General features: G+C 41.9%; 1 protein-coding gene across 9 annotated transcripts in view; it reads right to left on the reverse strand.

Annotated features, from left to right (window-relative positions):
* Positions 1-5,113: 5,113 nt before the first annotated feature.
* ST7 (suppression of tumorigenicity 7) overlaps positions 5,114-27,292 on the reverse strand; it is a 216,341-nt gene continuing 194,162 nt past the window's right edge. For 6 of the 9 annotated variants that reach the window (XM_019492151.2, XM_019492169.2, XM_019492163.2 and 3 more), the window contains 4 exons: positions 24,979-25,129; positions 15,023-15,115; positions 11,143-11,282; positions 5,114-5,449 (listed from right to left, as the gene is read on the reverse strand). In XM_019492151.2, the coding sequence (XP_019347696.2) occupies positions 5,354-5,449; positions 11,143-11,282; positions 15,023-15,115; positions 24,979-25,129 (480 nt within the window). In that variant the 3' untranslated portion in view covers positions 5,114-5,353. The remainder of the gene's footprint in view (positions 5,450-11,142; positions 11,283-15,022; positions 15,116-24,978; positions 25,130-27,292) is intronic. The other 3 variants (XM_019492154.2, XM_014601074.3, XM_059725946.1) reach the window with 2 other exon arrangements.

The raw sequence follows: 27,292 nt of genomic DNA on the forward strand, positions 1-27,292 counted from the left end.
GGATTGGAAAGAGTCCAACAGAGAGCAACAAAAATTATTTGTGGCCTGGGAAGCACAACTTATGAGGAAAGTTTGCAAGAACTAAGGTTATTTAGTCTGGTGATGAGAAGACTGGGAGGGTGATTATATACCTGATGGGTGATTATACAGAGGATGAAGATAACTTTTCTCTGTGGCAGTAGGAGCAGGCAAGATGACTAAGATGACTAGGATGGAGATAACCATTCTCTGTGACAAGACTAGGAGCAATGGACTCAAACTGCAGCAGAGGAAATTTAGGTTGGAGATTAGAAAGAACTTTCTGACTATGAAGGCAGTCAGGCATTGGAACAGGCTACCCAGAGACATCGTGGACTCTCCGCCCCTGAACATTTTCTAGAGAAAGTTAAGCCAGAAGCTTGGCTGGATGGTTTAGTCAGGGATGATCCTTTACTGAGCAGGAGGCTGGTCTAGATGACCTCATGTAGCACCTTCCAGCCCTGCTGCACTATGATCCTCATTGCAGCCCTAGTTGATACTAAGCCCTGGCAGAAGTCTCGCACCTGGCATTCCCTTGCTTGTGTCATCTGCCAATTTTCAAGCATGCTGCTCAGCTCAGGTTGAAAAAAAAGGAAAATTGCTAGAAGGAAGTGTAGTAGCCCACTTGTTACAGTATCCACCTGTGAAGTGGAAGACCCAGGATCAACTTTCTTCTCTGCTAGAGCTGGACTAGATCTGCTGCCTACCAGACGAGTGTCCTAACCATTGGGCTGTTGTGTATTCTGGATCACTCCCTTCCTGGGTATGAGTTTACAGCATGTACTCGTGCAGCTTCCTTACTGGGTTGCTCAGTGCGAACCACTCATTCTCACTGTCAAGTGGATGAATCCACCCAGGCTTTCTTCTCTCTTCTTTTCAATTGTATCCTCACAGAGGAAGTCTGTTCCCTTTGGCAGGCAAAGATCTGGAAGATTCAACATCAGTTGCAGCACAGATGAAGATCCACTGTGGAGCCACAAAACAGGAAGCTACCCTGTATGTCATCGTTGCTGCATCTGGGAAAACTAATGAAGTTCTGTTAAGAGAGCTGAGATTCTCTACATTACAAGGTTTCTTTCCTTATCAGTTACTGTCAAAGTGTTAATCTTTAAATATTGTGGGTGATATTCTCAAGGCTAACTAAGGGAGCTCAGAATGATGGGGGACAGGGGCAGAGGTTGGAGTAGATGACCTCTGGAGGTCCCTTCTAACCCTACTTCTCTACGATTCTGTTAGTGGGGCTTGAGGGGTAGGTCCTACAGTTACCTTTAGGAACCCAGTGCATGCCATTTTGCTATGCATCTGCAGTCCTAGCAGAACTTCTCAGTGCCCAAAAACTGTGAGCATGACAATGTGTATTAATATCCCTGCCACTTCATTGTGGCGGAGGTCTGTTTGGTCATGGCACAGTCCCCGCAGCCCAGGGATGCGGATGCTTTCCAGCCCCTGCCGGGCAGGCAATTCTGGGCGTGGGAATTCCTAGGGTGCACATCTTTAAGTGCAGAACAAGGAACTCCATGGGCTTCCCTTGCTCCCTAGCATGAAACACATGCCCTGGATTAACCTGCAAGGGTGTGTGTCTGCAAGTACAGAGCATGGGACCCTGTAAGGTTCCCTTCCCCCTGCAGGGAATTCTGGGACATGCATTTCACACTGCATAGCAAGGGAACCCTACGTGGTTCCTCTGGTTGGGACCAGGCACCTGGGGCCATTGTCCTGAACAACTGGAGGCCCATGAGAGGCAGGGGTTCGAGCTTGTGAGACAACAGCCCTGGATGACATCTAGACCTGGCAATTGGATCAGCTGTGCTGGAGCAGATTCCGACATAGCTAATCTCTCAAAATAACGTCTGTTTGTACCCCTATTCCTACACTTGGTGATCTGGGGTGGCTTGTCTGTGGTTAACACCTGGTCAACCTAAAACATCCAGCAGTAAGAGTATAGGACACCATCTACCCCAAAGGCATGGCTGTCAGAGCTCAACGTGTACATTCAAAACCTTCAAGAGCCCTGATGAAGAGGACTGGACAATCTTGATACTTGGGACTCTTTTTCTTCATTTATTTCTCAGTTTATCATGATTTCATGTCTAATGTACAATAAAACAACTATAAAAAGATGCTTTCACTTAACAGCTTAACATGTTGTTTAAGAAAAAATACCCATAAATAATTTTAGGGGAGAAAAAAAAATGTTAAGTCTCTAACATCTTATTGAATTAAAATTCAGTTAAGTCAATATTAGAATTTTGTAATTTCTAGAATGATGATCTCTACATGAAACCAGATGTAAAAAAAACAGTTCTCTCTCATAATGATAGGATGCAGGTTGCTTCTGAGGTTAGCCAGCTTAATTTTACCAAAAAAAAAAATATTAGAGGCACAAAAAGTCTAACGCAAGAGACTCTGCCCTAAGCAAAAGAAGTTCCTTTTGGTGAAATGAGTAGCCTTTAATTTTTTTTAAAAGCTAGGTTTTGGATAATATCCATAATTCATTACCTGTTGTGAAGGATGCAAATCATAAATTATTATTTTTAAAAGAACTGCGTAAATAATTTTTTGGGATATCCTGAAAAGTCTCATTAGGTCAAGAGAAAATCAAAATTTTATACAGAATTTAAAAATACTTGTTAGGCTAACTGGGTTATTACTGCTAATAATGGATAAAAACATTTTATTTGTCCTTCTATGATACAATTCACTTGCATCTAATCACCTCACAAGCGTGCGTGCCTGTAGGTGTGTGCACATCACATTGATGGTAGTTCTAACTTCCTGATCTCAAATCCCGTTGCAGGTTTTAATTTGCTCAGAGTGCTGAGCTGGTTTGGAGTAAACACCATAAAAACCTTGCATTAAAGTGATTTAAAGATTCTATGTTCATCCAAAAAACAGCAAAACAAAAAAGCCATATATGGGTAGAACTCAGGTACTTCTATGTACTTATCGTTACTTCCAGAAGAAGGCATCCCACGATGAGTGAAACTGTACAGTAGCTACTTCTTTTTATATACATGCACACATACACCTAGCTTTATAGATATAGTGGTCACAGCTTTTCTTGTTTTCTGCTTGCTCAATGGGTGTGTGTTTATTAGTAAAAACAAGTGCAGTGATGCCATGGTTCACTTACACTCCATAGTTGTACCTCCATTGCACACACATAGCTCAGCTTAGTGATCTTTACTGTCCCAAGGACTTTTCAGAACATTACAATGACATATGTAAGTGGTAACAATTTGTAACTGGTGGAGACCCCTCCCCTCCCCCCCCCCCCCAATTTTATTCTGGACCTCTTAATTGCCTTTTTATGAAATAATACAATACTTTTTTTTCTAGATGTACTTGGGTATTGTAGTCATGTGCACAATACACTGTAACAGTGATGTAAGATCCAAGTATCAATGTGTTCTAGAAAAAATAAATGGTTGCATTCTCAGACATTCCACAGCACTAGTAATAGCACATATGCAGCACAGTACATTGCTTTATGCAGCTCTATTCCGACTTTTTCCCTGCAATCCCAAGCCATTTTGCAATTAAATGTAATTAGACAAACATGGACTGCAACACCTTTCAATATTCCAGCATGTCACTGTGCGAATACTATCCCTGGAGTATAAATCTATCTGGAACAGTAAAAAATAGACTGTTTTTGGGTGCCATTATGAGGGGGAATGTTCTGCTTAATGTAATATTACAATTGGAGAATCTCAAATGATAAAAGGAACATAAACATGACATTCTCCAAAAGCTGACATGCAGTTCCACGATGCTGTTCATTTGAGAATTCCCACTGAGTTTTATATCACACATACAATGGGCAAATGCTGCCAACTCTTGAGTGGATGTCATGCAATTTTGATAACGGAGTTCAAGAAGTCTCTGCCTCTTCTTGGTAGATAAGTCAAGATCCAGCACTCCACTGGGCACTAGGCTGAAGGCCTGTCTAATGCACAATTCCCTGTGCATTTATGGACAGTTGCAGGATTCCTTGCTAATAAGCTGCCTTCTGACACTGTTTTGGCTGGAGAAGAATGCTGCTCCTCTCTGGACCAGAATAAAGGAGAGCTGCAGTGTGGCTTGCCCCATGCAAAATGGCACAAGGATCCTCTCTCTTGCTGCTACATTATTATCATTTAAAAGGACAGAGTTAAAAATGAAGTAATTTATTTAAGGCTCTCAAAACCCAAGGGCTGGTGACAAAACTCCACCTTTAATATTGATTGAATTGGTAAAATACTAAGTTTACTAATTTGTTCATAGCTTCTGGCATAGATATTGTTACAATGTCTATGTTTAATAGAGCATAGAGAAAAGACATAGGACTCTCCTTTCATACTTGCAAGGTATCTTAAACCATCAATGAGATAGTTTAAAGTGGGAGCAGAACTGTGGAAAATAACCCTGGTCACACCCTGTTCACTCTTCCTTTCAGCATCCACTCTCTGCCCCTGTGTGTGACAAGATACTGGGCAAGACGGACCTACCACTTGACCCAGTAAATAGCAGCTCTTACATTCTTATGTTTAATAACAATAAAAACTTGGACAGAAACTCCCTCAAAAGCCTGTTTCTCCACAGTGGAATGATCGACCATTACAATGAATTTGTAATAAATTGTATTTGTAATGAATTTCTCAGTAATCTTCCACCATTTTATGTGGGATGTCCTGAAGCCTCCTAGTGACACAAAAAGCTTTTAAAATTCCTGACTTCATGGACAAAAAAATAAAGTGTGAAAACCGGACTAAAGACAACTGCCATAGGAAAAATCCATGATTGGTAAAATCCAGCCTTGTGCACAAATGCAGCACACCAGTCAAACTCTATAATGAGAGCTTAAGCATGGTTTCGGGATACATAAGCCTTGTGTGGATTAGACTGCATGCACAGGGCTGAGTTTCATAGTAATTAAACTCTGTAGGAGAAGAAAATAATAGTCCTGCTTTTACAAAGTCAAGTCATTAGAGCTACTTCATTATTTGAACAGAAAGTCAAGCTGTGTTTGGGCTGAAATAAATGCATCACAGACTTCCAAGGCACAGGGGATATCATTAGGGGCTTGAAGAAGTAGCAAAGACGACGACAATGCTGCAATACACAAAAGTTTATTTTTAAGATTTTTTTTTCTTTTCTGAAGGCAAAATATAATAGAACCTAACATCAATGTTGTTTGTACAACAAAACAGTTTTTTTTTATATGAGAACAGACAATCCATGAAGAGTTTTGAAGTCTTAGAACTGCTTCCCTTTTTTTATCATGCTTTCTTGTGGTCAACAAAAAAGTTGGCACAGAAGATGCTGTGGCAGTCGAACAGGGTTGGGTATTCCTTCAGATCCTCGTCAGCTGGTGCCAGAGGCTGGAGGGCAGAATACTTTCTACTTTCTCCATCACAAAATTTAAAGGGGCAAAGAGAGTGCTGAGAAACTGCAACGAAATCAGATGTGCATGTAAATCAAAACAAAAGGAGGTAATACATATAAAACTTCTGCAATTCAGTTGTAATAGACCTTCATCCTACTTCTATAAAGTCCTACATGATGATACTAATTAAACACATGGTGCAAAAAGCCTTTCTGCCAAATGCTACCTTTGGGTTTTAAATGTGTATTCCTGGAGTCTGTTATAATGCAAGCAAGAATTACATTTTTCATACGTATCACTATCTGTTCAATATACAAAGGCACACCTGCAGACCCATGCTCAGATAAGCCACTGCAGATTTTACCTAAAACTCACTGAAGTCAACAGTCTCTCTCATGTGGGCAAAGCCAGGCAGACATAGCTAACTAAATACCAGAAGAGTGATTACAAAGAGGATGGAGATGGGCTTTTTTCTGGGACTGTAGGGGACAAGACTAGGAGCAATGAATCAGCAGGGGAAATTTAGGCTGAAGATTAGAAGGAACTTTCTGACTATGAAGGTGGAACTGTGTAGGTTTTCAGGAGCAGGTTAGGTAGACAATTGCCTGGAATGGTGTAGTCAGGGTTGCTCCTGCTTTGAGCAGGCGTGACCTTGTGCAGCCCCCTCCATCCCTATTTTCCTATGATCCAATGAACTATGGGCACAAAACTGTTCAGAATAGGACTTGGATTACTTGAATATCATCTAAGCATCTCCCCGTTGTTTTTCTGAGAATTTATTCTAACCTGCCCTTATCCAGATAACAAACTAATACTTTGAAAGACATATTGATGTACAGTATTAGTCCTTCATAGACTTCTATCCCAGTTCCATTTTATCACAGAAAAAACCCTGTAAGCAGGTGAGAATACCTTTCAAAAATTTGACTTTTTGGGATTTGATGCTCAATATTGAAAAAGGTCACAATCTAGATACCTAAAAACTGTCGCTCCTCAAACTATTAGTTAATCTTGGAAATGCTGGCCAATGTATTTTAATTGTGCTCTATATTAACAGTGTATATTACATACAGATGTGATGGGCCTCCTATAGCTGTATGGAATAGAATATATTATGGTATACTGTACTTGTTCAGACATATAATACTTTAAAACATGCAAAGTCAGCCCTTTTAAGGTTAAGAACAATGTTGCTTTCAGACATATGCTGGTTGATATCGCTTTGCCAAAGAATATAGTTCTTTTATGGGATCAGCACAGCAAATATCTGCAAGCAGCTTTATTTTCAGACACTGCTGTGATGAACACAGCACCTATTAACTGTCCTCAGTACACATATGTTAAAGAGAATCTGGCGATTCATAGATTTTGTTGTGTTGTAATTCCATCCTTCTGATGAGCAATACAGCAATCCGTGTACAGCAAATTCAAATGCCAAACAAGCTTTTGACTTACAAAAATACAATCATTCTTAATGCTGGTGAAATACATGTCACACACTTACTTAAAGTCTGTGGTACAGGAAGTATAAAACCTAGATGTTTTGGTTGTGAGTTTACCAGATAGGTCTTTATGATTAGTTTAACTATAAACATATATACTGCATATATTTTACATGTATTAATTAATAACAGGAAGACTTTGTCGGCATCCTGTTGTCTGTTCGCCTCTGAAAGAAAAGGAATTACCCTAGGGACAACTTGTACATTAAAGACAAATCAGTATAACACCACTTGTGACAAGGTTCTGTCACAAACAGCTAAAAGCAAAACCCTGGTCTCATCCTGAAGGAAGCTGGCACGCTGTATGAGGTACGGCTGCAATCATCAAGTTGTGTTTATGGATTAGGGCTGATCACATGAAATATCCAGGTTTCTGTTGCAGAGTTCCCTGCTCATATTCAAACTGTGATTCTGTCTGTTCAGATTTTACTTTCTCCTTCATAAAACATCTGAAGGAAGTGAATGCATTCACACCAACCTTGCAAAATGCAAAAATCTCATTACAGTGTATTATGTACTTTTCTAATTAAAGCTTGATTTATGCTTTTAATTTGCATCTGAAACATCTCACACAACAAGACAAAATTAAATGCTGTAACTAGTATAAATTAAATATAATTTATATTTAAGTTAGTGAAATTTGTGTTATTTAAATGACAGGGTTTTAAAAAATTTGCAATACTTTTGTAACTGAAGTAATTTAACATGTAGCCAGCAGCAGAAACTCAGCAAAATGTTTGTAGCTAGAGATATGATGAGGTTTTACTTCAGTTTAAAGAGTTCTGTGAAGTGAGAGAAGGCTAAAATGTGCTATTTAGACACATGGGTTGAAATCCTGGCCACAATGAATTCACTGATGAAATCCCCCAGGGCTTCAGTCAGGTCAGGATTTCACCCATGGTTTTGTGTTGTCCCAAATAAGTGATGCTTGTCACTTCTACTAGATCACAGCATACGCTGGAGTTGGAGTGAAGCTCTGAAAAGTCTCCTTTCTTTTAATTCTGTAATATTTTCTCATTCTCAGCTCCTTTTCCACTACAGCCCATGGGGCATAAGGAATGCACTTCTCCTTAACCCTAGTGGAACTCCAACCACTGAAGTGTCAAGGCAGCCTCTTCCTTTTGGTTACTGTTTCTGATCGGTTCCTCTCCCCTGAACTAATAAAGAACTCACTTTCCAGCCACAAACACGTAAAAGATGAAAGGCTCCTATCATCTGATGGCATTCCACTTTGAGTGGAAGTCCGGTAGCCGGAATTTAAGCTGTTGAAACAGAGCACAGTGTGTGGCCCTTGCAAAGTTGTCTGTGCTCATGTTCTCAAGCATCACTGGCAGCTGTGTAATTTGCTTTCATACCACAGTGCGGTACCCAGGAGCACTGACTCTGTGTGCTTTAAGTTTTCTTTATGTTTTTGGCCTTTCCCCTTGACTCTGACAGTATCTCATGTGGCAATAGCGAGAGAAGCAAGACTAGCAATAAAACAAGGGTATAATTATTCATGGGAGATTTGCAGAAATGTTTTATTTTCTTTTAAAAGAAAAACTGTCGACCCTTTTGAACTTGCTGACTTAAAAGGAATTCTGCTTTACGGGAAATTCCTTCTTATGGCATGGCCTGATTGAAAAACAAGCCCTGGAAAACAGTTTAAAGACATTTATGTCTCATGCCCAATCTTTATAGAGACACACTCTCTAACAAAGGCTGTGACTGGATTCACATATCCCCTTCTCTTGTACCCAATGGAGCTCCATGCAGAGAACAGGTCTCCCAGTGCAAGACTGGAGCTTTATTTATATAGGAATTGCTTATATAGAAATTGGTAAGTGACCTTATGCAGAGGGCTTCCAAATACACAAAATAATAGAAAAAATAAAGAAAATTTGATTTTTCTCAGGCTTCATGCCTTTTTTACTGTTGTTGGCTCAACTGCAGATAAGGACTCAACTGAGGGTCACTTTGAACAAACACTCATTCTATCAATGCCAGATTCATTTATACTTAAGAAATATTCCTTTGCCACAGACTTATGCAAGTAACTTCTTCTTTAATGACTCTTCATGATTTACAGATACTTTCTCCTAATTCTACACAATGAGGTTAAAAGAATACAAAACCATCTATGCACCCCGCTTATTATTTTAGCCAAAGTATTGCAATCAAAAAGCTTGCGTTCATCTTGAGTGCCCTCATTAGAAAGCCTTAGTGCAAATCAAAGTATTGTTTGCGCCACTAACGAGGCAGTCATTTCAATGAGCATGGCACTTTAACTTTACTACTTGACCTCCTACCAGCTCCTCAGGAAAATTTCCAGTCTGTATCTCAAAAAGCTGCCAAAATGCAGGCTAGACAAATGAGCTTGCACAACTAAACTGAAATGCTAAAATATGTTGCCATTTTTTATTCTCAATCCATCACAATTGAGAACTGACATTTTCCCATTTCCCTACAGAGACCCTTGCTCCAACATATTCTATGTTCAGGTATTCCTATAAGTACATAATTACAATTGGTCAGATGCAGGTGGAGGGGTTGAATTTTCATTTCTCTGAATTGTCGCCAGACAATTTTCACTGCTAAAACCAGGTTCCTGAACTTGAAGGGCCAGTGCTCTGCTGTAGTATGGCAAATTCTGTGGGTAAGATTATGCAGCACTGTCTGGACTGAGATGTAAATGAAAGAATTCTGTTGACCTATTAAAACTATGGTTTATACCTGCAGCTTTGCACTGTTAACAACACATCACATGGAGTTGGTCAAACCATAGCACATCAATCAGACATCAATTTTCCATGCACACGACCATGATATTATTCAGCATATTTGTCTTTTTAACTATCTTTAAAACTAATCCCCACAAAGAGAAAAGGCAGTTCTGTGAGGCAAGCAGGAGGTCTATTCCACTGGGCCCCGGTACTGCTGCGTGCCAAAGAGACGCCTGTCATTTCTCTTCTTAGATCTCACTCAGACAGCAACCCACTCTTAGCAGATGACAAAATGAAACATCAGAATCTAAACCTTCTCATGAGCTATGGAATGAAAGTCGCAGGCTTTTATCACTCAGCTTATTCATAATTAAAAGCCAGCTGCTGCCTATAGTTGCTTATTAGGGTAGTGATACAGCTATTCAAGTCACTTGGAGCAGTGCCTAACCTACCAACCATTCCCATGTAAACTTCAGACACTGCTTGTATTTTTTTACAGGATTACTAATATGACATGAACTGCATTCTGTTTGGGTGCATTTGTTTAAGATCTGTCCTGCTCTCAGATACAGAATGCTGCCATTCCTACTCTATTAACATCAATTGGAGCTGCACATACGTTTGAAGGGAACAGATACTATCTTCCTGTTGTTCCTATCCTCCATACATTTATCTAAATCCTTTTAGAAACCAGTTATACTGTAAGTCTACATAGAAAGGACTTACACAAATTATATTTTTTACGCACTGCATAATTATTTCACAGTGCATAATTATTTATGTTTGTTCAAAATGTGCTGCTTCATTATTTCATCATGTGTCCCCTAGTTCTTGTGTTATGAGACAAAGTAAATATCTCACTATTCATATTTTTGCCACCATACATGATTTTCCTCATCTCAGTCATTTTGTTTCCAAGGTGAAGAGCCCCTGCCTTTTTAGCTTTCCCTTGTATGGAAACTTTACCCTTTATTAATTCTTGTTAATCCTCACTGGCCAGAAAAGAAAAATTAGTAAAGCCCCTGATAGATGCATCTAAGAAAGGGAGGGAGCTTGAAAAGTTTTTGAGAGAATCTCTCTCATTTGTTGCAGTTTGTGAAAAGGACACTGATTTGAAAAAGACACTGATTTAGTCAGTGTCTAGTCAACAGGAATCCATATTTTTTCTGCTACTAAGAGTTTCTGTTGGTCCTCTCTCACACTGACAAGTACTATGGAGTTATTGGAACCCTTCACAACTATAATTTATTTTTCTGAACAGAGTGGGGCTCTGCAATCAATTATTACTTTACTTTCTTGGATTAATTATGAATTCTTTCCCCCTGTTTTGGCAGAACCACAATAAATCTAGATCATTAGAGCCATCTAATGCAGAGAAGAAAGACAAGAGTATATTTTGTTGATACCTAGATATTATCTTTTTCCCTTGCTGCTCACCAATGAATATTCATGTTATTAAGACCCAGCAGTGTCCAGCTCAGCTCTATTTTATCTGTGCATTTCCTTGCTCTGTTGTGTGTTCTTATTTACCAAAAGAAAGCCGAATACTCACAGCCTTTGCAAAGACCCCCATAAGCTCTGGGAACTGATGTGTCAGGAGAGCTAGCATGGCTGTGAAGGAACATAATCCAGCAGTGAAGAGTATAAAGAAAGGAAGTTCTTTCTTGGGGTAAACTGAAACTTCATGAAATGCTGCAGAAGAGAGAAGAAACAAACGAGGTGTGAGACTTAACAAAAATGGCCCTGAGGTTTGATTCATGGAAAAGAAGCATCTAAAGCAGTGGGTGGCAACCTCTTCAGACTAGCAGTTGGAATGACCCAGCTTGGGTGGGCAGACACTAGGAGCCAGCCACTGCCACTGTTTCTCCCCGCTCTGGTACAGGGAAAGTGCCTGCCACTGCTGCTTCTCCCCACCATAGCATGGGGAAAGCGCCCATTGTTGCCACTTCTCCCCACCATGGCATGAAAGATGCCCCCAGCTGCCAAATGTCTTGGAGTCCCATGTACACAGGCTGGATCTAATGGCTCCATGGACTGGCCCCCAATCTGAAGACTGCAAACCTCACAATCAGTAGAGATTCTTCCTCACGTTTCTCTACCCCTGATAACCACTTTTTTCTAATATGGCTTTCTTTGCCTCTTCCCAAGTGGAAGGCTCCCTGCCTTACACTCTGTCACACCACTATCAGTTCCTCTTATGTTCCTTTAGCATCTTCACCCTCATAGTAATAATCCATTTAATTTTTTTAGATAATTTAATATATACTACCAAAAATAGTTCATCTAAGATAACGAAACATGCTCAAAGGAATCTAGGGACAGGACAAAAAACTATCCCACAAATTCCCAAATGATTCTTATGGTGATTAAAAATACCCAGCAACAAACAATATAAACTAAAGAGAAACTTTGGTTTTAACCTAAAAATCCCCTGGGGAAACCTGGAAGTGTTAGAAAAGGAAGATGGGGCTCAGCTGAAGTGACGCTCCCTTTTATCTTTTATGGTGGCTCATGTTCAGGCTACAACGTTTGGTCAACTTGGTAGTTCTGGCCAGTCCTCACATGTCCAACTGTTTCACTCCATCCCTACTTTTGCATTAGGTTTATTGTACTTCTTATGTTTTGTAGCTATCTATATGCACATCACATTTATCTTCCACTCTCCCTCTTCCATTCCTTTGGGAAGGTGTGGTTTGAGATAAGCAAGAATTTGTCCCACAGATGGCTTGCTTTGCACCTGCCTGGTCACCAGAAGAGGGCAATTAGGTGGCACTACATCAATCATGCATTCACTCAGCACCAAATGGATATCCAAACCAGGGAACAGGGATTTGGGAACAATACTGCTCTTGTTTGGTGGGCCTGTAAAGCCTCTGTGAATAAGAAGAACGTCTTGCATTCAAAAGCTTGTCTACCCAGCCATGCAATTGGTCCTATAAAAGATATCATCCACAAAAAGCTTTGTCTCAAAAATAAAAATGGAAATTCTGTTAGAATTTGGGGTCTTCAAACATTGTTTCCTTAAAAAGAAAACCCATAAAGATTATCCTTTCTGCAAGAAAATGCACAATGAAATACTTTAAATCAAACAGAGGCAGAAAATTAGTCTGAGAAGTAGAACTACATGGACATCGCAACAATATATTGCTGGTTTAGAGTAACTTCTGCTTGCCTTTGACTGACATGATGAAACCCATTGTTGTAGCTTATTAGCCAGCTGAGGCAAAAATTAGGTTTGGTTGATATTTTTACTTAGCTAGGTTATTCTTTTACATCTCCTTTTCATCCTCACACAGATACCAGTGTTCTGACACCACTCCACCAGAAAGCCTTCAAAGAGCCTTTAAAATATAAGCAATTAAAGGGTGTAGACAGGCATGGAAAGCACCTTCAGGGAACCCCTGTCTCTTACAGTATGTTAAATTCTTCTCTAGTCAAACCCAAGAGATTTTGCAATAAAACGCATTTCCCATAATTGTTGAAGAAAAATATTTTCCTTTATGTATTTTATTAAAGGGTCCCTTGCTTCTAATTTTTGACAAAAGTATTTAGTTTTGCATCTAGAAAAGAGAATGCTGGACTATTCCATAGCACTTTGTCATTCCCAAATATCCCAGCTACTCCACCCTCCACAGAACAGTATCCCTTAGAGAAAGCATTCTGAGTGCTCTAGAAGATGGGGTTATAATTAGGATGATTATAACAGGGTGGGGAGCCAGAGCTGGCTGCCAAGGATTTCTGTGTAATATCAGAGAGACTGTGCTGTGAAAGAGGGGCCTCCCAATGAAAGGACTTTGGTATACTATTTCTCCCTACAGTTCATTCACATAGTTTTATTAAGAATGATTACATGTAATTTAGCCAAAATCAGAGTTGTTATAAGGACCAAAAATGCAAGCAAGCCATACAAGAGACACGTTCTGACTTAGTCATTTTTATTTTAAAAATGTGTTCATTTTTGTGGGTCTCCCTACATGTCTGTTATAACCTGATCCTGAAAACATCCATGTATATGCTGTGACACCAAGTCCCGCTGTCTTCATATGGGAATGGAGGGTGACTGGATGCAGGCTCAGTAGTTCAGCCTCTTCTTTGGCAAAGACTGATTTGTGTGCTTAACTTGCTGCACTGCAAGTATGTCTAATTGGCTTCGATTGTACAACTCTGCAGGAGCAGGAAAGAGTGTGTTGTATCTGTATCTTGTACTATTGGGCGCTGCAAATTCGTGGTAAGTATAAGTGATAAATGACACACATCACTATAAGGACAAACCCCCCTCTCCTTGCTACTAGGATTGGCGTACAACAACAAAAATCACAGAATAAATTGGCTAGCCTACTGTGTTAATCTTCCAGCATACTCAATCCTGTGGTCTTTGGAAGGGTGAAACTGCCTTGAATTTAAACAGACTTCCCTGCATTAGGACAACAGGGCTGGGTGACAGTATTTTGGTTTGATGACATGTTATCCTAGATACAAGGTCAAATTTATCTTCAAATGTTTTGGTGAGAGGAAAACAACACAATTTAAAAGAATTATGTCTACAGTAATCTGATTTTCTCTTTTTGACATCAATAAAGATACCTAAATCTTTATAAGCTATGGCTATGAATTACCTTTTTGACAATCAATTGAATTCTTGAGACTCACTGTCAAGTGATCAAGGTTCCCTCTAAGCTGCACGTGTGTGCAGCTGCGCACATGAAAAAATCATGCTGTGCAGTAACTTTTTAATGCCACACACCCACCCCGACCTGGCCAAAGGCTGCTGCAGGAGGGACAAGGGGCAGGCACACTGAGATACCCATGCACTCCCAGGGTATCTGCGGGGGGCAGATCGAGACCCCCACAGTGTAGGAGGGAATGCAGTAGGGGCAGGGTGCTCCCTCCTGCACTGTGGGGAATATCCCATGACTGGGTTCACTGTGAATGGGGCCCTGGCCGGGCTAGGGCAATTGAAGCCCGGTGGTTCTTCTAGGGGTGTGGGCGGGTGGCTGCGGCTTCCACTGCTGAGCGCACCGTGGGTGAGGGGGAGCAAATTCCCTGCCCATTCCGGTTCCCAGGCACCCAAGTGAGGGCATGTGGCCCGGTCCCTGATCTCCGCATGGAGCAAGGGCAGGCGGGATATGCGCTTTGCCTGCTCCCTGCCTCCGAGCCTTGCTGCAGCCTTTGAAAGCGACGCCATGTGCCTCGCTGCCTGGCCCACCAAGCGGTGGTATGCACATGGTGCTGCACCACTTTCAAAGCCTGTAGTGAGGCAGGGAGCAGGCAGAGCGCACGGGCCGAAGTGGCACGATCATGGACCGCTACACCTTAGAGGGAAAATTGCAAGTGATTATTCTAACGCAGTGAACCCAGGCAACCGGTGTTCAGAAATGCAGAACTGGAATAAATGACCTACCAACATCAAAGACAACTTAGAGTGAACTTACATGGAAGTAGTTCTCTGTCAGCTGTTTCTGTACAGATGGGGTAAGGGTAAAAAAGGTGTCCCTTTTCTAAAGGATAGGGAATCATTCTGAAAGCTGAAAAGGAGAAATAATGCATTGAACAGATTATTGTGAACATGACATTTGCTTGAAATGTTCAACAAACATTTAATATGTATTAAAATTTTTGTAAAACAAATACAAGCCAGCACTAAATCCAAAATGATTATATTTGAGTGCCTACATTTAAAAGAGAAAATACTTATAATACTTATGCCTAAACAGCTTAATATCCTCACAGGAGTATTCTCAGTGAAGTCAGCAGAACCACTTTCCATAGATAAAGTCAAGCACATAGATAAGTGTTTGAAGGGTTAGGCCCTCACATACATAAACATAAATATCACATTTGAAGTTTGATTTACTAGTTTTAGAGTTTCCAAGAGTTTGAGACTCAGGGGAAAATAACAATAGCTGGGGGATAATAGGCTTATGCTATGATAAAAGCAGTTAGTAGTTTATCCCTTTGGGTGCCTGTACATGAGTGCAGAGGCTGCTTCAACATGCTGTAATTACATAAGAGCAGGCTTGATGAATCGAGTCTGCTGGAGTGTGGCAATTACCATGCTCCAGAAGCCTCCCACGTCTCATGGATCAGCATCCCTGTGCTTCAAAATGGCAGCGGAGGCACTTGAACTAAAGCTTGTTGAATGAGCTTTAGTTCAAGCACCCCTGCCGCCATTTTGAAGCGTGGGGATGCTGATAAATGAGACACTGCAGTGCTTTAATTAAAGCTGCTCTCAGAACCACTAATTAAAGTGCCATGCCCCCCACCCCTGGAGCACATGTAAAAGTGCCCTTTGGTGCACTCACATTTTTAGCACTCAAAACTTCTGTTGATTTCTGTGAAGTTCTGCACGCGAAGAGAACACAACAACAGGTCCCAGTGAACTACCCAATGTACACAAGTAAGAAACCATGCAAGAAACAGTGTACCAGTCAGCAGAGAGCATCATGACAAGGTAACATACATTCACTTTGCATTTGACAATCTAAGATGAATAATAAATTATTAAAACCACTCTTGACATGCATTTTTTTTAAGTAGAGCAGATCAAGTCAAGTTTTAAATATGAACCTTTAGGCCATAGATCAACTAACACTTTATCTTCTGTATTCCATAAAATATATTAAATATTTAAATTGAAAATAATAATAGAGAGGGAGGGAAATGGATTATATTCTGATGATCTCATAAACCACCTGAGTTATGCTCTTGTGGTTTATGGAAACATCAGTACAGTTGACTGAATTACAGCTTTGCAATCAATGCATCTTTTCTTATTATCCTGTATGTTATTCTCACTGTTAAACTGTCATCCACATGTTATTCTCACTGTTTCTATGAACATCATTCACTGAAGCAATTTTTTCCTCAACAGATGTCCTATAAATACTGTATATTGTAAATATAAGATTGAGAAGAACACAAACACACATATAGAGTCATAGAAAATTAGGGTTGGAAGGGACCTCAGGAGGTCATCTAGTTCAACCCCCTGCTCAAAGCAGGACCATCTCCAACTAGATCATCCCAGCCAAGGCTTTGTCTAGCTAGGTCTTAAAAACCTCCAAGGATAACCTGGGTAACCTGTTCCAGTGTTTTACTATCCTCCTAGTGAGAAAATTCTTCCTAATATCTAACCTAAACTTCCCTTGCTGCAACTTGAGACCGTTGCTCCTTGTGTCATCTGCCACCACTGAGAACAATGCTTTATTATGCATCCCATGCAGGGCAATGAGGAAATGTATTAAAAATGAATGACTGCTACATACCACCCTATTTTCATATGTAAATATTTCATTTAAAATAATTGCGGTTATAATCCTACATTTTGAAATTACCCAACCCTCAGAATGCTGTCACCATGCATTATTTATCAGTTGTCATGTTTAAAATAATAATAAGGAAAGCAGAATATTCTCAGTGTATAATGCTTGTATTCCAGTGTAATAAGCTTCAGCCACATATGGTATTTATTCTAATGTCTGAATATTAGTTGGACATAAAAACGTTATGTATACAATCCCAGAGCAAGGAATGCAATCAAACTGGGCCACAATTCTGTCACTTAAGGGGCACCATGTCTTGTCCCAGAAGATGTAAATTACTCAGAATTTTGCAGCACGAGAGATCCTTTTCTCTTGTAGTTTGCTGATGTCAAAGGTTTACCAATTTTCCTTGGTAGAGAACCTTGTTACACAGAATAGTCTGCATTGCAGCTTTTCAGAAATGAAGTCTGGGTATGGACAGATGTAACATTACACAGTAGAATTTACTTCATTCATATTTGGGCTGTTTGCAACCTCGATTTCTTAATTCACAGTGGGTGCATCTACACCTTAATTAACCTTAATTCACAGTGGACACATTTACATGGTCCTTAATACGCTTCTGCTAATGCACATTAAATTTAGTACCTCCACTGTGAGGGCTCCTATACGTATGTGCAGACATTACTCCAACACAATGGAAATCCAATGCATCGGAGCAGACTCGATTAATCGTGTCCACTGGAGCATGGAAATTGATGCACTTTGGCAGCCTTCTGTGTTATGTGTATCAGTGTCCCACTGTGTTTCTGTGGTGAAAAAATGGTGTTGGGGCACTTTGAAATAAAACATGTTTATGAGCTTTAGTTCAAAGCATCCCACCGCTATTTTATCAGCACAGGGACGCTGATGCATGTGACACGCAGGCACTTTTAATTAGTGTGGCTTGCTAATTAAAAACCCTGGGTGCTACATGCCGCAGCACATGTAAAAATAAGCTGTGGTACTAGAAAAAAGCACATAAGCCTATTTTAATACGCATTAGTGAAAGCACATGGGTTTTTTGTGATGCTTTACTGTGCATTAAGATAGGCTAATGCTGTAGATGCACCCAGTGAGTTGCAGAGGAAAAGATGAGTCACACAGCTGCTTACTGTGGCTTCATCATCCCTGCAGTTCACAAACTCTCATCTTTGCAAGGGCTACAGAACCTATTTCCATGAACTACTGGGGTTCTACTGTACTTGTATAAAAGGACACCAGTATAAGCCATTATGGGCTATATACTGCTATTGTGCTGTAAGTGAGGAAACACTAACTCAGCACTGAGGGAAAATATAATAGATAATTTTCCAACAAAACATTGCTACCTGCAAAGACCAACTCTGAAAGAAACTAGAAAATCTTTCTAAGCAACCCCCAGCTTTTAGGAAAGCATGTAATACAGTTTATCTTAGTGATGTAACATTATCTCCTTTACGAAGCAATGAATCCAAATGCAAGCTACAACTGCACTGTTTAAATAGACATCACTTTAACTGATAAAGAGTATTATTTCAAGATTTTTTTGGATTAAAAAATATGAAAATATGTAGCACAGTATTCTCCAAACTTTTGATATCTGGGCCACTTTTTTTCTGGATTAAAACTGGCAGAATAATTCATTCTTACACCTGAAAAGCTGTAAATGTGTGCGTGCGTGCGCATGTGTATTTTTTTTTCCAAAACATGCAACATATTCCACTTTCCTGCCAAAGGACATAATATAGGGCTGAGATGTACTGTTAAAAATGACACCAAATAAGGTACATCTTTCTTTAACCAAATGATTAGTCTCTAAACCAGTGGTTTTCAACCTTTTTAGCCTCAAGGCCCCCTGCCATATCTTTTCTGAATTTTGCAGTATCCTACAAATTCAGAAAAGATATGTAGGGGGGCTTTGAGGCTAAGGAAGTTGAGAATCTGATCTAGCTAGTGCCAATTCAGGGTGTGGGGGCAGGACCTCACCCTGCTGTGCCCTGCTCCTTCCACTGTCTGCACCTTCCCATACTTTGGTCTGTACTTCATGGTGCCCCAGCCGCTGAGGCTGCTCCTGAAGGTGTCACATGCTGGTGACCACAGCTGTGGTCCCTCTTGCTGGCCCTGGAAGCGGGCGAGGAGTTGAGGGGATGAGCTGAGATGCAGAACATAGCTCACCTGTGCATCCTGGACGCACAGCTGCACCCTCGAGCATGCTGCTAGGAGTGTGTGGGGAGCTGGCACAGGGGCTGCTTGGGAAGAAAGGGTGAGGAAAGGCAGCAGCAGTGGTGGCAGTTCCCAGAGGAGCAGCCTCAGGCACTGCTGGAGTAGCTGGGGCAGGCCAGGGTGGCAGAGGAGGGCAGAGAGCATTTACCTCCTCACAGTGGGGAATCTTGTGGCACATTTCTGTTGCTCTGTTGGCAAACTAGTGTGCCATGGCACACCCATTGGGAATCACTGGTGTAGCAGGATATATTGTGCTTTTCATTTTCAAGGTGCTCTACTAATTAGCTAATTGATTTACTAATGTATTGATTATACTTTTGTTTAATCCCAGGTTCTGATAGTAATGCCATAGTAAAGGATGTGTTAGTGCTCACAGCAGACTAAATCTTAACTTTCTGGCTTCTTATTCTCCAGTGTAGGATTTCTTTGTGAGCAATAATGGGAAGTAGGCAAGTGGGGCTGTAGGAACCTGAACAGCTGCTGATGGAAGCAGAGAACACAGAATATTCTGTGGCACTCTCCTAAGCAGCCTTTTATAAATCTTGTCCCTCTTTTTTCCCTATGCAGATCAGAGTGGGCCTGAAACTGCAGTAAATCTCATACACCTGCTGTGAGGAAGAGACCTAAATGAAACCTTGGCATGCCACACAGGTTGTGCCAATGCCCCCTCCTCACTGATCTGAACATATACTATGTGCTCTCCTGTTGGCTACCCCTGGACTAGTAGCATGTTTTCTCTCCTCAGTTCTAGATAAGCCTGCCAATGAATTAACCACTGAACCACATGTGTATTGAGGCAAACTGTCTTCTCTCACATTAACAAATGAGAAACCTAATTACATTGAATGCCAGATGCATACTCAGGTTTATGAGCTAAATATCTGATTTATCCCTGCTTCAGAAGAAAAGCTTTTCCCCAAGAGATGCCAAGCCATTGCCATGCCTCTACTGTTCATTTTCTGGTCTGTCCTCCATGTTTGAAGTACTTTGAGGTAGGACCACAGATGAACGTGTTTAAGGCTTAAATTACACTGGATGTGCAGCTATGCTAGCCATAGAGTAGGGCAGCTATTACTGTACCTTGCCATGAGGGGTGTGTGTGGAGGGTGAGGAGCGGCAAACAGCCCATTTGCCTTCAGCAAATAGCTACCCCATGGCCAATGAGGATAGATGTTAAATTGGTGAAGCCTACATTGATAGTTTTATTATCTATGGGTATTTATACACATGCTTATAGTGCATGTATTTGTATAAATGGCAAAACATGCATCAGCATTGAGAAAACGGCAGCTGCATTTTGCTGCTTATACAAGTGCACGCAATGCACTGAAGTGTGCGTAAGCTCATGTGTGAGCAGACTTGATTAATCGAATCTGCTCCAATGCATCAGATCTCCGTCGTGACACAGCACAAAAATGTATGTGTATAAATGCCCTATGATTCTTTCATGGATGATTCTACACTAGATTGGGTGAAGTTAAGAATTTAAGGGTTTAAGAGTTTGCATTTGTCTGTCCATTGCTTTCTTATATCAGTTTAACAATGTGAATGTGTCTTCTAAGTTTTTACTTAGGCAAACCTCAATTAAAATAGCTGGCAATCATCCTGTTGAGGGAGGAACAAAAAATTAAATGAAGCTCTCCAGATTTGGTCCATTGTTGACAACTCTCAGTCTAAAATAACTATGCAATGGACTACAGCTGTTTCTTTAAGAGGAAACTGAAAGTGAATGCCCATTTTATTTACTGGATGGTGTGTAGAATAAAATGCATTTCCATGTAGGTGTGGAGGTAAGGACTGGTGAAATGATCAAATGAATGGTCAAATGAATAAGATGGCCCATTACTGCAAAGAAAGATACAATTAACAATTTCTGCAAACCACTGCTATACATAGGGAACTCCAGAGCCTTCTGCTAATGTACTTTTGAAAGTATCCACTAGGGGTGTGCGAAACAGGCCACATTCGATTCGGATTCAGATTCGGCCCGTATCGGGAACACTGATTTGATTAATTGATTCAGATCACTGTCCCGATTTAATTCGGCCGAATCCAAATCTGAAGATTCAATGCTGATTCAGAGAATCAGTGATTCAGCCATAGACATAGCTTTAAATGTTTTTTCTATGCACCTCGAGGTACCAGGCGCAAAGTATTTCTAGTCCACTTCTGGTTCCACCACCAAGCGTGCGGGCCCTCCCCCCCACACCTCCCTGGCTCAGCAACTGGCTGCAGGGGGGCCCTGGGTGCCCCTCCAGACACAGGAGACACCAGTTGCCGAGCCGGGGGGGTGGAGTCACCCACGCGCTCCCTGGAAGTGGATCGGAAGTGCTTCTGGTTCACTTCCGGGTGCACACTGGGGACTCCCCCTGCACACCTGTAAGACATTCCATCGCCTGGAGATGAACACATCTCAATGTTCACAAGCTGCCTGGTACCTTGAAGTACGTAGAAAAAACATGTAAAGCTGTGTCTATGTCTGACTCATCGAATCTCTCTGAATTGATTTGGAGGGTTCCAATTCAATCCAGAGAAATTAAAGGGTCTTCTGATTCTATTTGGATTTGGAGATTTGGCCACTGAATTGGGCTGAATCTCTGCCGAATCAAATGAGCAACCATAATTTCGCACAGCCCTAGTATCCACTATGAAATAGTTAGTGGAGAAGAAGAAACAATAATTAATAGGAGATGAAGAACCCAACAAGTGAGCCACTGGGTAGGAACATGAAAGGACAAAAGAAAACAATGCAGGGAAGAGAGGCTGGGTGAAGACAGAATAGGTAGTATCCTAAAGAAGGTGTGTGTAACATGAGAAACAAATACAATGAAGCAAACCAAAAACACCAAGAAAACTGAATAATTTGTTAAGCATTGCCAACAGCTTTTGGCTTGCCCAGAGCTCTGCATACCTGAAGTACATGCATGCCCTTCTCAAGATTAGCCAATGTTTAGGCTATACAATGCAGTGGTGGATGGATGATAATTCATTATCATAATGTTTATGTAACATGTGCAACTTCAGTGGACTGTTGTTATAACAGGCTTGGTAGGAAAGGTGAGGTTTGAATGACGATAAACAAATAGAGGGAGGAAAACAGAATGGAAGCAATGGAACAAAGGCCAGGAAGAGGGGCAAGAGAAATCAAGTTTCTGAGAAAGGGAAGTGAAAGGTAATTAGAAAAAGAAAAGTGAGAATGGTCAGCCTTACCCAAGCTGGTTCTAACACTGTTTATTACTCCCTTGGAATTCTTTTCTAAATGTGTACGCTTTACAAAGTTCAACTCATTTACTGAAAACAAAATATTCCAACATTCAGGGAGAAAACCGTACACAAAATACACAGTATCCTCATCAGATTGCGAACAATACATTTTACAGACTATGAGATTCGATCTTGGTTTGCATTATACATATATACACATACACATAGTGTCTCCAATCCAATGTACTGAAAGAGTGTAGAAGTAAACTCTACAATACTCCTATGAAAGAGGAAAAACATTTCCATTTTACAGGACAGAAAACAAGAGGCAAAGAGATTAAGCAATTATGCTCAATGTCACATAGCAATTAGACCCAGGGCTCCCTCAGTCGCCATTTCTGTGCTTGAAGCACAAGGCTTTGCTTTTGCCCATTAACTGAATGAAAGAAATGTGTATGTTCAGTTTGCATCTCAAAAAATTTCAAACTGACATTGAGGGGAAAAAACTTCAGATGAATCACCCTAAGGCCATGGACAGGCATTACATCTGTAGTAGTAAATATGCCCTTGTAGTGCTGCACAAAGCAATTGTGCAGACATTCAAGCTGTTTGTTACACTACAAGGAGGCTGAAAAAGTTGAAATATCAATACTTTCAAAGAGGAATATCTAGGTTTCACAGCACTATGTGTAATACCTCTACAGTTACACATAGCATGATGGAGTCTCTAAGGGTGCCTTTCTTTATATATGCTCCAGGGCTGGAAAGGCGGGGCGGCACTTTAATTAGAGTAGCTTCCAGAGCCACTCTAATTAAAGTGCCTGCAGCATCTCATGTATTTAGCATCCCATGCTTCAAAATGGCGGAGAACTAAATTAACTAAACTCCTTCGACACGCTTTAGTTAAAGCGCCCCTGCTGCCATTTTGAAGTGTGGGAATGCAGAATACACAAGACATGGAGGCTGCTGGAGCACACTAATTAGCATGCTATAGTAGACTTGACTAATTGAGTCTGCTCTAACACACTGTAATTACAGCATGTTGGAGCAGCATCCCCACATGTCTACAGGCACCCTAAGATCCCATAGCCTTGTGCTCTCTCTCCCATCCAGGGGCAATGTGTAGGGGGTGTACGTGGGTGTGCGTGCACTCCCTGAGTGCGGTGGTGCACCCCCTGCAAAAAGGCGGGTGGTCGCCTCTCACCACCCTGCCGTCGACACCGCCAGTGGCATCTGCAGGTGGTCCACGACTGCCGCTGGCCGTTGCTGCCGGCAGCACGTACAGGTGGTCACTGACCCCTGGCCAGCGCTTGCCACCCTACCCCCTGCCCTGCCAATGACAGTGCCAGTGGCGTCTGCAGGAGCTCCCAGCTTACCGCCACCGCACTCCTGCTGCCACACTCCCGCCGCCACCAGCGCAGCCGTGTCCCCACAGCCGCCGGGGGCACGTGCCATTCATGCTCCCATCCACCTAGGGGAGGGGTGGAAGAGCAAGCAAGTCTGTCCAGTAGCCAGCTGTCAGGGGGCTTTGTTGGGGACTCTGCTGCAAACCCAGCCACTGTGACCAGAAGATCTGAAGCTCTGTTGGCTATGCAGCTGCTCCTGCCTGATTCTGCTAGACTGATGATTGGAAGGACTTGAAGGGGAAGCTTTGTCACTGCCACGTGGCCAGCAGAGCTCCAGCTCCAGTGAGCCCTTGCTCTAGCAGTCCCAACAAGATGCTCTACCCTATGCTGCCACTGCAGCTGCTAAAATGTGGGTTTTTGCCTGTAAGAACCCAAGCTCTGGGAGCTTTGGCAGCACTGTGTGGAGGCCTTTGCAGGCAATTGTTACCATCCCAACCAATGGAGGAGGCTGCGAATCAGTGGTTGCCACCATTGGGTGGGAGGGGCTTGATGCAACTAGAGGAAGCTGCAGCAAAGGGGCAGCCCTTGCTCAGCTGCCTCACTGACAGGCTCCCCTGGAAGGGAGACAGGAAGGGAGCTAAGGAGCAACTTATGATCTGGCTGGAAAGCCTGCCTTTGAGGTGTCTTTATAACTCTCCAGCTAGGGCACTTGGGTGCCTGTATGCCCTTAAAGCACTACATTTTTGTAGTCTACAAAGTGCCGAGACACTGTGTTGCACTACAAATGAATGCCTGTCCATGCCGTAAGAGAGACTCTCAGAGGTTTACCAGAACAGCTGAATCTTGGGGCTGAATTTTAAGTCTTAGGGTTCTGATCCTAATGTCCTCATGTTCCAAAAACTCTCACTGGATGAGCAGACATCAGGGTGCTCTGCTGTGTTGGGGATATCCAGAACAGAATGGCAACACCACTCACTTCTATAAACATGGTCCTTTCACCATCACCCCATGAGGAATCATAGTTAATTTAGTGGCAAAGTAGCACGATCACTAGGAATCAGGATTCCTGTCTTGTGCTTCACACTTTGCTATGAAATTTGTTATTCTTTGTATGGCCTAAAAAAAGACCACTTGGCTTATTTATCACACAAAACAATACACACTCTAGAGCAGTAAGAGTGGTTCTTGAATTGTCTGAAGTGTAAAGGACATTTCAAGGATGAAAGATACTATAGCATAAGTCAAACAGTATTTCATTATGATATCCAGTGAAGGTGCATGTTGACAGCTTTTACTTCCTGTAAAATGTTTCTAAGAAAGAGAATTACTTACTGCCTTCCCACGTACAATGTAAGAGATTCAAAGCCCCCTCTACCCTCTTCCAGTGCTGAAGGTGAAAGAAAGCATATGCTATTGCTTCACTGTCCCCTCTCTTCAGAATGTGTTCAGGGGGAAGGATTAAGCTTTTCATTTCTAGCAGATACTGCAATAGAAAGGCAGAATGCAATTATTTCGGTGGTCATAACGCACACAATACTTGCTTGCATTTCTACACCTTGCATTGAATGATCTTTTTCCCTAAAGCACTGTCATTTATAAGTGTTTCATCAAACATGTAACATCATTGACTGCACTTGAAGATAATTATTGAATTATCCCAAAGACTAAAATATGCTAGCAGATGGTTAACATTGTGTTTTTCAGCTGTGCTGGGACCATAGAGAATTTTAAGATGTGATGTCTCTCTTATCAAATGGATAAAGAAAGGGAAACTGCACTACAGAAAGGGGGTTTAATTACAATAGCTTTTTAATTAAAATGTTTATACTAAAAGGTATGATATGAGAAAGTATTGAAAAGCCTAAAGAATCTAGCTTCCTTACAAAAAAAAGAACAATACATAGAGCTCCTCCATAAAATTATTTAGTTAAAAATCAGTGTGTGTGATCATGATCAAAGGCATTCCTGGGGTAAGGTTTGTAGCAGTACCAAGGTGGCTCTACCCACTGTAGAAATGGCAAGATCAAGGAGAACAGAGTCTACATTTTCTAATATGACTAATGATTCTGGATGCCTAAAATATTAGGTGTCCAACATGAAAACCTTAAAGTAGCATTATTTTCACAGGACAGGTACTCAGCACTCAAGTTGGGCACACAAATCTGTTTTGAAAATGTAGGCCAATGTGTTTATTGTAGCAGAAAACATGCCAATGACAACACACAGAGCTGTTTCTCAAAAGAGGTCTGCCAGGGTTAGTATTTCTTTCAACACCTGGGATACACCACTTATTAAAGCCCCTACTTCAAACTTTTTCAGAACCTATATGAAAAATAAAAATTTAAAAAAAATCTCCTTTAAATAGAAAAATCTGTATATAAAAGCATTTAGAAACAATTTAATTGTTTTCTTTAAAAAAATCCCCAAACCAAACTTTGGAGTCTAAGCCCTTTCGTGTATGGGTTAGCCCTGACTTCCCCAGAACCATTCATTGCCTGGTCAAATGTAGTGGACAGATGGAGAACCACAAGATACCAGAGCTGAGCTAGGAGGCCTAGGAAGCCTTAGGAAGGAGGGTTTCTGGGCTGTGTGACAGGTTTCCTAAGGCTTCCAGATTCCACAGTGGAGCTCTAGAGTTTCCTCCTACAGAGTTAGGAGCTTAGCCCAAGCAAGAATCAAGATTTCCAGGCTCCCAGCAATGTAGGAGGGACCCTTTGTCTCTGATTGACATCCGTATAGTGAGGCCCAGAGCCAGAGACCTTGACAGCCCTGGATGTCCCCACCAGTTGGCCAGGTGAGCTGTCTGAAAACCATACAGCTTTCAGAAAATCTGCCTGTGCTTTGTTACATGTTTGTCAAAATCAGCGTGTTCCAATGAGTTGGCATTTTCTAATGAAAAATTGCTTTAACAAAAAATTTCTGACTAGCTGTAACTCTGACCCATGCTTTTCTCTAGTGAACCGATACATTGGTCAGATATCGGATTGGTACTGATATAAAGAAAACTGGCTGTATCAGAAATTGGCCTGATGTGGCCGATCATTTGGCTGATAAATGCTTGTGCATATATACAGCCACAGTGTAGCACGCAGGCAGTGAGGAGCAGAGCCTGGCAGCTTGAAGAGCTGCGTGCAGCTGGTAAGTCCATTGTGGTGGAAGGGAAGGGAAGGGAAGGGAAGGGAAGGGAAGGGGTGGGGGGGGCAGGTCAAGGCCTCTGCAGCGAGGGAGGGGGTGGGAGCAGGGGCAGGCACTGCTCAGCTGGGGCAGGGCAGGGTATGGGACTGAGCTGCAGCTCATGGTGGGGGGCAGCTCCCACCGCTGCTTGCACCCCAGCAGGGCCCGGGGGGGGCTTGTGCCCCCAGATCTGCGTGGGGTGAGCAAGTAGACTGCAGCTGCAGGCTGGAGCCAGGGCTGTGCCAGGATCTTCTTGGTGGGGGCTGGGCTCGGGGCAGGGGCTATGGAGAAATATGTCTCCACATTTCACCGTAGGCCCGCTCCCAGCACCATCACCTGCCTGGCACAGCCTCGGCTCAATGCCCTGCCTCCACCCACACACCGGGAAGAGCCAGGGCTGTGCTAGGTGGGTGCCAGTGCTGGGAGCAGGGCTATGGCAAAATTTGGGGTGGCTGCACCTCCTCTGTAGCAC

The sequence above is a fragment of the Alligator mississippiensis genome, chromosome 4 (assembly GCF_030867095.1).
Source record: "Alligator mississippiensis isolate rAllMis1 chromosome 4, rAllMis1, whole genome shotgun sequence".
Classification (NCBI taxonomy): domain Eukaryota; kingdom Metazoa; phylum Chordata; order Crocodylia; family Alligatoridae; genus Alligator; species Alligator mississippiensis.